The sequence below is a fragment of the Populus euphratica genome, unplaced genomic scaffold (assembly GCF_000495115.2).
Source record: "Populus euphratica unplaced genomic scaffold, PopEup_1.0 scaffold1.1, whole genome shotgun sequence".
Taxonomy (NCBI): Eukaryota; Viridiplantae; Streptophyta; class Magnoliopsida; order Malpighiales; family Salicaceae; genus Populus; species Populus euphratica.
Genome location: NW_011499845.1, coordinates 6960235 through 6972526, shown reverse-complemented (window position 1 = coordinate 6972526; position 12292 = coordinate 6960235). Strand labels below are relative to the sequence as shown.

The window sequence follows — 12292 nt, the reverse complement described above, 5'->3', positions numbered from 1 at the left end:
ATGACATCACACATTGGGGATGTTGAGCACGCTTCAACAGCTTTAAGTATTAAAATATTTAAAAATAAATATAAAAAATACTTAAATACGCCTCATGACCCTAATAATTAAACAAAATACCTATATAAAATTATAAAAATACCCCAAATGCTAACATTATATCATGTCTCTTTCAAGATTAAAAAAATAATCGCAATGTATATTAAAATTCAAAAACTTCAAAACACTCTTATTCAATTTATCCAACTATATAATAATTTTTTTTTACTCATAGAGTAAATATATATTTTTATTGTAAAGAAAGTTATGTAAAACTAAGAAAGTTCTTGGTTAACAGTTTTATATATTGTTGACTTTGAAGGTAAAATAGTATTTTTTTATGTAAAAAATAATAAAAAATATATTAACATCTCAACCCAATAAAGGTTTAATTTGTTTGAATCAAAGGATACAAAGATAATTTTATTATAATTTAAGATACATTTTTTTGTAGATTAGTTTACAATAAAATATACATCCCTTTTAGTTTTTTAAATAATTCATTTGTAAACAAAACTATTACTTTACTGGACCTGAACGCATTGTTCATTGTATTATTTATTTATCTAATTATGTCATAATTTAAAGAAAAATTAGATTATTTTATGATAATATTAATATCTCAACCTAATAAAGGCTTAATTTGTTTGAATCAAAGAATACAAAGATAATTTTATTATAACTTACGACATATTTTATTGTAGATTAGTTTACAATAAAATACACATGCCTTTTAGTTTTTTAGATAATTCATTTGTAAATGAAACTATTGCTTGCTAGATCTGACCATATTATTCATTGTATTATTTATTTATCTAATTATATCATAATTTTCAAAAAAAATTAGAATGTTTTATGATAATATTAATATCTCAACTAAATAAAAGCTGTAAAACATAAAAGAAAAAAATCAAACAAGCGACAATTCAATTATCGACAATTATCATGCGCTATTCTAGATAAAAGAAAGCACGACAATGTATCTAAAAAGATGGTAAAAAGTCAATTACATTTACTGGATGACATCACACATTGGGGATGTTGAGCACGCTTCAACAACTTTAAGTATTAAAATATTTAAAAATAAATATAAAAAATACTTAAATGCGCCTCATGACCCTAATAATTAAACAAAATACCTATATAAAATTATAAAAATACCCCAAATGCTAACATTATATCATGTCTCTTTCAAGATTAAAAAAATAATCGCAATGTATATTAAAATTCAAAAACTTCAAAACACTCTTATTCAATTTATCCAACTATATAATAATTTTTTTTTACTCATAGAGTAAATATATATTTTTATTGTAAAGAAAGTTATGTAAAACTAAGAAAGTTCTTGGTTAACAGTTTTATATATTGTTGACTTTGAAGGTAAAATAGTATTTTTTTATGTAAAAAATAATAAAAAATATATTAACATCTCAACCCAATAAAGGTTTAATTTGTTTGAATCAAAGGATACAAAGATAATTTTATTATAATTTAAGATACATTTTTTTGTAGATTAGTTTACAATAAAATATACATCCCTTTTAGTTTTTTAAATAATTCATTTGTAAACAAAACTATTACTTTACTGGACCTGAACGCATTGTTCATTGTATTATTTATTTATCTAATTATGTCATAATTTAAAGAAAAATTAGATTATTTTATGATAATATTAATATCTCAACCTAATAAAGGCTTAATTTGTTTGAATCAAAGAATACAAAGATAATTTTATTATAACTTACGACATATTTTATTGTAGATTAGTTTACAATAAAATACACATGCCTTTTAGTTTTTTAAATAATTCATTTATAAACAAAACTATTGCTTTGCTAGACCTGAATGCATTGGTCATTGTATTATTTATTTAAAATATTATGTCATAATTTTCAAAAAAAATTAGACCTGATATGCAAAAAATAATGTATCTAAAAAGATGGTAAAAAGTCAATTACATTTATCGGATGACATCACACATTGGGGATGTTGAGCACGCTTCAACAGCTTTAAGTATTAAAATATTTAAAAATAAATATAAAAAATACTTAAATACGCCTCATGACCCTAATAATTAAACAAAATACCTATATAAAATTATAAAAATACCCCAAATGCTAACATTATATCATGTCTCTTTCAAGATTAAAAAAATAATCGCAATGTATATTAAAATTCAAAAACTTCAAAACACTCTTATTCAATTTATCCAACTATATAATAATTTTTTTTTACTCATAGAGTAAATATATATTTTTATTGTAAAGAAAGTTATGTAAAACTAAGAAAGTTCTTGGTTAACAGTTTTATATATTGTTGACTTTGAAGGTAAAATAGTATTTTTTTATGTAAAAAATAATAAAAAATATATTAACATCTCAACCCAATAAAGGTTTAATTTGTTTGAATCAAAGGATACAAAGATAATTTTATTATAACTTAAGATATATTTTATTGTAGATTAGTTTACAATAAAATACACATCCCTTTTAGTTTTTTAAATAATTCATTTGTAAACAAAACTATTACTTTACTGGACCTGAACGCATTGTTCATTGTATTATTTATTTATCTAATTATGTCATAATTTTCAAAAAAAATTAGCCCTGATATGCAAAAACAAATAACATTTGTTGTCATTAATATTCAATAATAACAAACTAATCAAGTCAATTTAAGATATATATTAAAAATAAAAACAATATAATTTTAGTCCTTCGTTAAATAAAATGAGTTGATTTATTGATCTATATATTTTACTAGATTAGATCTCAAGATTGACAACTATGGTTTTAACATCCAATTATATTGTATTTAAAAATAATTAAGAAAAAAATTACTCTCATCCTCCTAATATTTTCACCTTGTAACATTTTCCCTTTGAAATTTTATAAATTACAGTTTAGACACTATAATTTATAATATTTATAGCACTTTTCCTCCGAACTTAAGTGCATGCGGAAAAAAAAGTCTATGAAATATTTTCAAAAATTGCAAGAATGTTGTTATATTTTACATGAATATGATTAATCATTAAAAGAGCTATTGTAATATTGTTTTTACTATTTTATAATCAAATTAAAAACAAAAACTAATAAAACCTTAACAGATAGATCAAAAGAAAAAAATTGACTCGTGCTAGAACTCCAATAAACAACGCCTGTTCTTGGAAGGAGCTTGTCTTGTTGAAAGAAATCTCAACTGAAACTTCTCCAAATCCATCGACAAACAAATAGATCTCCAACTCATATCTGTCAAGATGAGATGCAAACGCAGAAACAAAATGTGATCCCTGTTTCGGAGATTCGGAATCGTGAACTTCCAGCATTAGTATTTTCAACTAGCAAGAGGCACAGAGTAAATTGTCATCAAAGCATAAGAAATTTCAACAATTATCCCTAGTTCCCAAAGCAGTTCAACCTCTGTTTCGAGCTCTGGAACAATAAGCATTGTTCTCCAACCTGCTCAAAGAGGCATAAAGGGCAAGAAAATCACAGAAACTAACACAGATCTGCACACCACAGCCCATAGCCATGGATAGATCTGAAATTTAATTAAAAGACAGCAATTGACAGGTTTGGTGTGCAAGGTAGGAGGACTACAAGGCTTTGAAGTGACGAATTAGAGATAGCATGCCCCCTAATAACACCAGCTACCACAACCAACTGATCCAGAAGCTCAACCATGTGCTAAAACCATGATTCCAGGCTGGCGCTGGGTCAAAGAGATCTTCAAAACCCATGTAAGCATGCCTTGGTTTCTTTCTCGAATTGTAACAGATTCATATCCCAACCTCCAGATTATATGCAATAATGTCAAAAAACTTCACAATCCATTTGATTAATAAAATGAACAGAGAATTCCTATCAAACAAACACGAAGGCAGAAGAACAAAATTATATATGAGAAGGAATCACGATTGTGTTTGTAATATGAAATTACATCTGAGGATAGATATAAAGAAGAGAGCATCGTTGAATAGGCGTTCCTCCTTAATCAATACTACTTTCTAAAATTAAACAATGTTTTTTAGAAAAACTTTAGCTAATAAATAGCGTTTGATTTACAATGAAAGAGCAGGGGAATTTGCTTCTCCAATCTTACGCAGGCAATGAACAGCTTGCAAACCATTCTAACAACAGAAATACAGTTAAAGGAATGGGAACCCATTTTCCGAGTCAAGTTTCGAGCAAGAGATTGCCCAGCAAAAGCTACTAACAAAATTGTGATCATAGAAGCACCATATCTCGAATCTAAATCTAACAGCGGAAGCAATCGATAATACAACCTTCCCTGCATTAGCCTTGAAAAGGCGATCATGTAATTTGTAGCAATCAGCAGAGGTGCTTTTGATGACTGAAAATCTCGTGGTCAAAATCATCTAGTTACAAAAATTAGTTGGCAAGAACGATAGCAACTTTGTGAGTAAATTGACTCGAGATTTTATTTATGATTCATCAATGTCCGAATTGGCTAGCCTTGCAATATTGGAGGGTCAGACATGATAGTAAACATTGTTTTTTCCAAAGCACTCCTTTCCACCTGATTTGTTTTGGGAAAAAATCGGTAACGAGAGCTTGTGATATTTTTTTGCGAAGCTGGTTCTCATTTTCCAGCTGTGCCACCAATTATGTCTTAGCCACCCAAAACCTTTGCGGTCGGAGGCTTCCAAGAACTTTCAGAAAACCACTTCTCTAGCTTTTCCATTATGATCATGGAACTTTTTCCATACGATTGAACCGATAAAATTAAGGATATGCCTGCTAGGAGGATCGAGGAAACATAAATTTACTCTTGTAATTTTTTTATCCTGTTGCCTTATGCTTGGAAATTTGGAAAAAGGAGAAATTTACATGAACATCAATCTTCCTCTCGGCATTAAGGTTAAACATCAATCTTGTGGGGGATGGATAAAGAAATCTTGGATTTTATGCCCTTCTCTCTTTTTCGAAAAAACTCCAACACCATTTTAAAGCACAAATATATATTATTTAATTCTTTACAATCATATTAAGCTTAAAAATTGATTTTTTTTCAAGGCCCCCTATTATTTATATTTCTTTTACCTTCTACTAAGCATCCTATTTATTACCTTATTCCTTAACTTTTTTACACCCTTAAAATCTTCCTTCTAAAATTGTTTACCCCACACCAAACACAATCTTAAAAATTAAAGCTTTATTACTCACCATCTTCTTTTCAATAAATAAAGAATAAAAAACTGAACTCTCGCAATAAGTTCCACATGCATATGAGCATCAAGAATCTCGAATCATAGGAAGTTTTCGCGACAACATAATTTGTTATGATGGTGTAATTTTAATGTAAATGATTTGTTTAAAATCCTATCAGAGAATGATTTATTTTTATTAAACAAGTCAATTAATATTTTGCAACAGATATATTCTTGGAGTGGGAAGCTAACAAGTTTGCCTGTCAGACGGACACGCCTCCAAGTTTTTCAGACAAGGATATATCCGTTCCTACAAAGTTTTTGATCAGTTAGGTAGAAGATTCACCAAAGGCAGCAAACATGGTTGGCCATGAATGATTGATTGATTATCTCAGAATATTGGATATGATCTCCTTGTATCCATTTGTTACTTACCTTTCATCTGTACCTTATTTCCTTCTTGTGTTTTTTTTTTAATGGGGTTGGATTGTGTTGTCTAAGCTGTTGTTTTTTATTATAGTTGTTTTAAAAAAAAAATTACAAAATATTTTTTTATTTTTTAAAAATTTATTTTTAATATTAACATAACAAAACAATAAAAAAAACATTAAAAAAATTCATTGAAAACAAAAAACTATAAATTTTAATTTTTTAAAAAGTACAGCGTGAAATACATGCTAAGAAAATATTACTCAACTCCAATGTTATTTAGAATTATAATATATGATGCTTTTTAAAATATATTTTTATTTAAAAATATATAAAAATAATTTAAAAAAAAACACTTGGAAACAAACTTACCACACACCCCCAAGCTTCAAATAAATTGCCGCAACATTTTCACATTGAAAGGGCAAGATGGTGGTGCAGAAACGAATGACGGAAGGGGAACTGACTCACACGGTCCTTGGCTTTACTGATTGCGTTTTCATAATAATGCTCAACTTGTTTGGTTAATTTAGTCGAATTTAAAGCCAGTGTCCTAATTGGTTTGCTCATCTAATCAACCAATCTGCCCAACCTTGTCCTCTCTTCAGGGATGTGCTTTCGATTTTGTGTACTTATAATTTATCTAGGAGGGAGATAGAAAAAACCATTAGCTTCTTTATTAATTCGGTGCTTTATCCTCAGAGTGACGTCTGAACAATCTTTGCAGCGTTAAAGCAACCAATCATAGAGTTACAGGGCAACTAATTGCGAGGCCAAGTCTGATCCCGACTGGGATGGAAAACCACGCCACGGTGGCTAAAATAAATCCTCTATGTTGCCTGCCCCACTCTGGATGTATCCTTGAGCTTTCCTTCTTATCCTTTGCCGAAAAATTGACACTAGAAAACAAGAAAATCGAGGGCTTTTGTTGGTACTCATGAAAAAAAATTTAAGAATTTGTCAATCGTTGTTCACACAACGCTTTTTCCTCATCCTTAACAAATGATTCCAGTGTTGTTGAAGATATTCGGTTGCATACAAATTTAAATAACTCTGTGCTGACGTAATATGTGGGAATTTAAAGGGTGTTTAGATTGCAGTCGAAGTTTTTTAAAGTGGTTTTTTGTGTAAAAATATATTGAAATAATATTATTTTTATTTTTTAAAATTACTTCTAAAATCAACAAACCAAATTATTTAAAATACCATCCAACTTCTAAGAAAACCCAGTATCCCTCTGCAAAACTGAGAATCTAGAGACCCGCTCCATGGATGTTAAACCTGTGAACCAAGGCCAACATTCTGCCATTTTCAACAAGGTTGCCTTCGCCACTCGTCACATCCAAACGACTTTGGATTCCAACTAACCATAGACAAAATGTCCTCTGAAGTTGACAAGTATGACCTTTAAAAAAATGCATGAGACAATACAGATGATGGGGCCCAGATTCTGAACCTTGAAAAAATAATCCGGTGGATTCCGACCGGAAAATGTTTTTTAGCTGGACAAAAATAAAAGAAAACAAAATAAAATATTGGACAACAGACAGGACGCTTGATGACATTCATTTTAGTGCAAAAAACAACCAAAACCCATACAATGCCCGATACATACATACAGAGGAACTCCAAATGCCTAGTATATTTTATTTAACCCGCGAGGGCGTCAAAAGAGTACAGAAAAATCATAACCAAATTCATTTTTTTAAGCCCAGAGCAAACATCAATGATGAAATGAACTGCTGGCAAACTAAAGGTATGAACTATACACATACCCACCCACCATGAACCATAAATAACCACAACTCTCTGTATCACCACCCTCGATAAGAATCCATGCTCGTTTTCTCTATTCACAAAAAAGAAATGACCCCAACTAAATCATAGCATAAATGTAATATATTAAGATGGCAATAACATGACGATGCAAACCATAGCATTTCCTCAAATTGAGATGGCCTCAACATGACCTGCCCGACTCCGGTGGTGTCTTTTCCCATGGTGGCGGCGCCCTCCGCCAAAGGTAACAGGGTCAAAAGATTTGAGCCGGTCTGCTTCTTTGGGATTGATTACACACTCTGATGGAGGAACCTTGTACCGAACCCGATCATAGCAATAGGAATATGTCATAAACTTGGCCCTAAAACTCTCCATCTTAATTCTTTGCACAGTTGTGACACCGGTGGGAATCGCTTCAGAACTCTCTGTATTATCACATTTTGGGAACTGCTCAATTGGATCGACAGCACAACCGTGCAGAACAAGGTCGGAAAATTCGGTGACATAGGGGGCATATTTGTAATTAACTCTGTATTTGCCTCCATTGGTAGCCCAACCAGACCCGTCCCATATTGTTGCATACAAAGACATTGGCTTGGAAGGGAAATCTCCCCCCATAGATTCTGTTCTTTTAAACTCTCTAATAGGAACGTTGTCCACATAAAATCTAAGCAAAAAGGAAAAGAACACAGGTTAGAGCGACGGTTAAAACACCAGACACGATTAATCCAACCTAAATCTAAATCCGTACTTCCTGTTCGTATGTAAAAACGGAAAGCCAGAAAAGTTACACCAGGTAAATGAGAAAATTTTAGAAAACAAATATAATATAGTTAATGTATCTGACAAGATTGGATGTTATTTTGGTCTTTCCCTAAAAAATCAATTAGTTATCTCAAGTAAACAACAGGGTCATGCTCCATCACATCAGCGCTTCTATAGATCCTTATCTCAAATTAAATCTAACTTCTCTCAAAAATCCAAAAAAAAAGACGCTTGCTAAATTTTAGCCATGCCAAAACTGGAAAACTGGTTCTGTTGAAACAAGGGAATGTCCTCAAAGGCAAGAAGAACAGAGAGCTTTCTCTGCTAATCACCTAAAAGGAAGCACATTGCCTATACCATACAACAGCAGATGAGTCAACATCAATACCCCTAAAACGGTGAATTCCATACTATGTAGACCATGAGGTTATTAATGGTTAAATGGTAATGCACAGCCTTTAAAGGCTGTAAAGGCAACAAACAACATCAACAAAATAATTAAAAAGAACAAAGGTAAACAAAGAAAGAAAAAAAAGATGAGGAAGTGGGTTCTTTTGCTTACGTGATCTGAGAATCAGTCCAGAGAATGCTGTACTGATGAAAATCGTCAGAGGGATCAAACCAGAGGCTGTATCTCTCCTCTCTGCCTACACTGGTGCTGCCATTGCCATAAATGTTTGTCTGTATCCTCCAATCTTTGCCTCTTATGTTACCCAAGAACTCAAAGTCAATTTCATCATGGTTCGTCTCGAATATGTCACCATTTGACATCTGTCCAGATGAGTAGCGAACATTTTTTAAGATATTTTTTTCCTAAGTCTACTTCGATGGATTAAGGATTACAATATTTGATCAAAATTTTGAAATTTACTGAAAAATAGCATGCTAATGAGATCAGCTTACTTTCCTTGCTAGATACTAAAGAAACAGTAACATTTTGTGGAAAAAATGGCAATCATGAGTAATTTGTAATTTTTCAGCCTTCCTAAAATAAAGCTTAGAAATGAACCTTAAAATCAGTTGACAACAAACCCCTGAAAATGAGGTTGTTTGAGTTTTGATCAGATTTTCAAGCTTAGCATGGGGCCCAAAAACTGTAAATCAAAGAAACACCAATCCGAGTTTCTGTAACTCCCGGTGAAAACCAAGGCACAAAACTAGAAAGGACACTCCCGGTGAAAAGAAAGAAAAGGAATCAATCTGGGTCAGAGAAATAACCAATCAAATGATCAAAATACTAAACCTCCGTTTATTTATTTATTTGAAACACACACTAGTTCTTAATCAGTATTGCTACTCACATAAAAAGCAACCACAACTCCAGCAGTGTAATCTGCAGGCAACTTTATAGAAGCACTGAAGTATCCATGTAAGTACAAGTCTTGAGAAGCAAATCCAGACCCTGCATATAAAAAACCACAAAGAAACTCCCAATGAAAGCCAACACAAAGAAGCAAAAGAAAAAACATAACTCTAAACTCCCAAGATAGAAACCATGAAAGGATAAGTACCTGTCCTCTCATCCAATGATAAATGGACTGTCTTTCCATCTCTGTGAATGGCCAGATTATCATCACCAAAAAGTTGTGTGTATCCTTCATCAAAGGATATGACAGGCAGTAAAGCTCTTTGAATTGGAGACCCAGAAACAAGAAAAGCGAGTAGGGAGCAGATTAAGAGAGAACAAGGACAAAGATAAGAGCACGCCATTTATTTCTTTTCTTCTTTTTTGTTGTTGGTGTGCTTCCTTTGGGAAGAAACAGAGAAAGAAAGTTCTTTTCTTGACTGAAATGAAAGAATGAACTCTTAGCTGTGCGCGTGAATGTATGGATATATATTAGAGAGAAGCGGGTGGAGGAAGGAGAGTGTCTTTATCTCTTGGAGCGTTGGGGGGGGGAGGACAAAAGGCTAATGTGAGCAGACAGAGAGAAGGGAGGAGCAGGAAGAGAACAGGGAGGTCATTTTATTGGGGAATGAGAAGTGTTGAGCTGTTCTTATGTAGACAGGTTTCTTGAACGTACCCACCTCCTCCTTCTACTGCTATTATTCATGTTGTTATTTCTAATTTAGTTGTGTTACAATTATAATAGTAATCGTTATTGTTGCCTTGTCAAACTGCACAGTCTATTTATATATACATAAAAAAAAAAAAAAAACTAAATTTCGGCATTTTTTTTTCGCATAGGATGTAATTTTTTTCACCATTTTTTAGGAGCATGGATTGTTCCTCCTCGGACACCATTATATACTTCCGAAACTAAAAAGAAAAAATAAAAAAAACTAATGGAGAATGAAAGGAATATAATGAAAGGAATGTGTTTGTCTTATTTTACAGCAATATGTGACTCTACATCTTTGCATGGTCGATTTCTTAACCTTCTTTCTTCTTGGATTTTTTCCCCCTTTTGATTTAAAACAATGAAAATTTAACCATGTCCAAGGGTATGTTGGAATTAGGAAGGGAGGGTGCAGTTTAAATTTTAGAAAATCAAACGCAGTTTCATCTTGTAATATGATGCATGTCATCGTTATTTGAATTAAAATATCATTTGATCTTCACAAGCATCTCTTGAAGAACAGAATTGTTGATTAATAAGGTGAATTTGGAGCGCAGGAAAAAGTAAATGAATTGCATTCATGAATGATAGCCATTCAAGTGTCTTGCCTGTATCATTAATCAGCAGGAAAGCCAAACGATCCGCCGAAGTGGAAACATCTTCACCATGTCGAAAGAAGTACATTAAACCACAGACGTTTACACATAAAAATAGCAGTCCTAATTTAATTATTGCACCTAGAATGATTCTGGGCACTTTATCCCTTCTGCAAGACTTCCAAATAGAATAGTCCAAGATAAATTCATAAACTTTGAACAAGAAACTTTCGAGCCTTGAGAGAGGGATAAAGTGTGATAATAAAAAACTGGAAACAAAGCAGTAATCAACGAGAGTACATGACCAGCAGTATAGAGCACAATACGAGGGAAAAGGGTGCATCATTACGGCAAAAATAATGATTATTGAGACTTTTTTGGGCCAAAAAGAGCTTCCCCTTTAATAATTTTTCTATTCTTTCAATGGATACAATAAAATAAATAGCCAATCCATTTAACCAATATATAAATAAATAAAAGCTAAATGGGCGGCTCTTTTCTTTTGCTGTATACTTCGTCACGCGCCGCCCCATTTTTTAAGATTTTTACAGAGAGCTTGTCACCACGCATTCTCAAATTTCTTTTATATAATTTTAAATTATTTTGACATGAAAATATTAAAATTGAATTTAAAAAAAATATATATATATATATATATTTTAAATAAAAAATAATTTAAAAAACAACCAATATCATAATATTAAATACTCATACTCAAATTTGAAAATACCTTCAATGACCCATCGAGGTCTACTGCTTCACCCTAGTGGTAGGTTACCTTTGGTAGCGTGGTAAATAAAGTAAGGCTACGCTTCTTCTTCTTCGTTTGGCCCAGCAGTATTTTTGAAAAACAATTAATTTTTATTTGCAGATTAAATTTATTTTTTTTATTTTTTTTATTGTGATATGATAATATTAAAAATAATTTTTTAAAAAATAAAAAATATAATTTGAATATAATTTTAAATAAAAATATTTTTAAAATAATTTTTATCGTGATTCAAAAAACCACTATAAATCAAAATATAGCAATTAGAGTTTGGTTTAAATTGTTATTATAATTGTTTTTTAAATAATTTTTTATGTTAAAATATATATTAATAATTTTTATTTTTAAAAAAATATTTTTTATATTAGTATATTAAAATAATTTAAAAATTTAAAATATATTAATTTAAAATAAATAAAAAATTTAAAATTTAAAATGTTTTAAAAATAAAAAAAAAAACAGTCCAATGAAATAAATTTTTTAAAAAAATACTTTTAAAATATCGAAACGAACAGTCCAACGGGAATGAAAGGAATGTGTTTGTCTGATTTTACAGCAATATGTGACTCTACATCTTTGCATGGTCGATTTCTTAACCTTCTTTCTTCTTGGATTTTTTCCCCCTTTTGATTTAAAACAATGAAAATTTAACCATGTCCAAGGGTATGTTGGAATTAGGAAGGGA

General features: G+C 31.0%; 1 protein-coding gene across 1 annotated transcript; it reads right to left on the bottom strand.

The window, feature by feature from the left end:
- Positions 1 to 7257: 7257 nt before the first annotated feature.
- LOC105125705 (probable xyloglucan endotransglucosylase/hydrolase protein 28) lies at positions 7258 to 10217 on the bottom strand. The gene is made up of 4 exons (XM_011026273.1): positions 9697 to 10217; positions 9487 to 9587; positions 8748 to 8956; positions 7258 to 8087 (listed from the first exon to the last, which is right to left on the bottom strand). Exons 1-4 carry the CDS (start codon positions 9893 to 9895, stop codon positions 7586 to 7588), a joined length of 1011 nt encoding a protein of 336 aa, XP_011024575.1. The 5' UTR covers positions 9896 to 10217; the 3' UTR covers positions 7258 to 7585.
- Positions 10218 to 12292: the final 2075 nt, after the last annotated feature.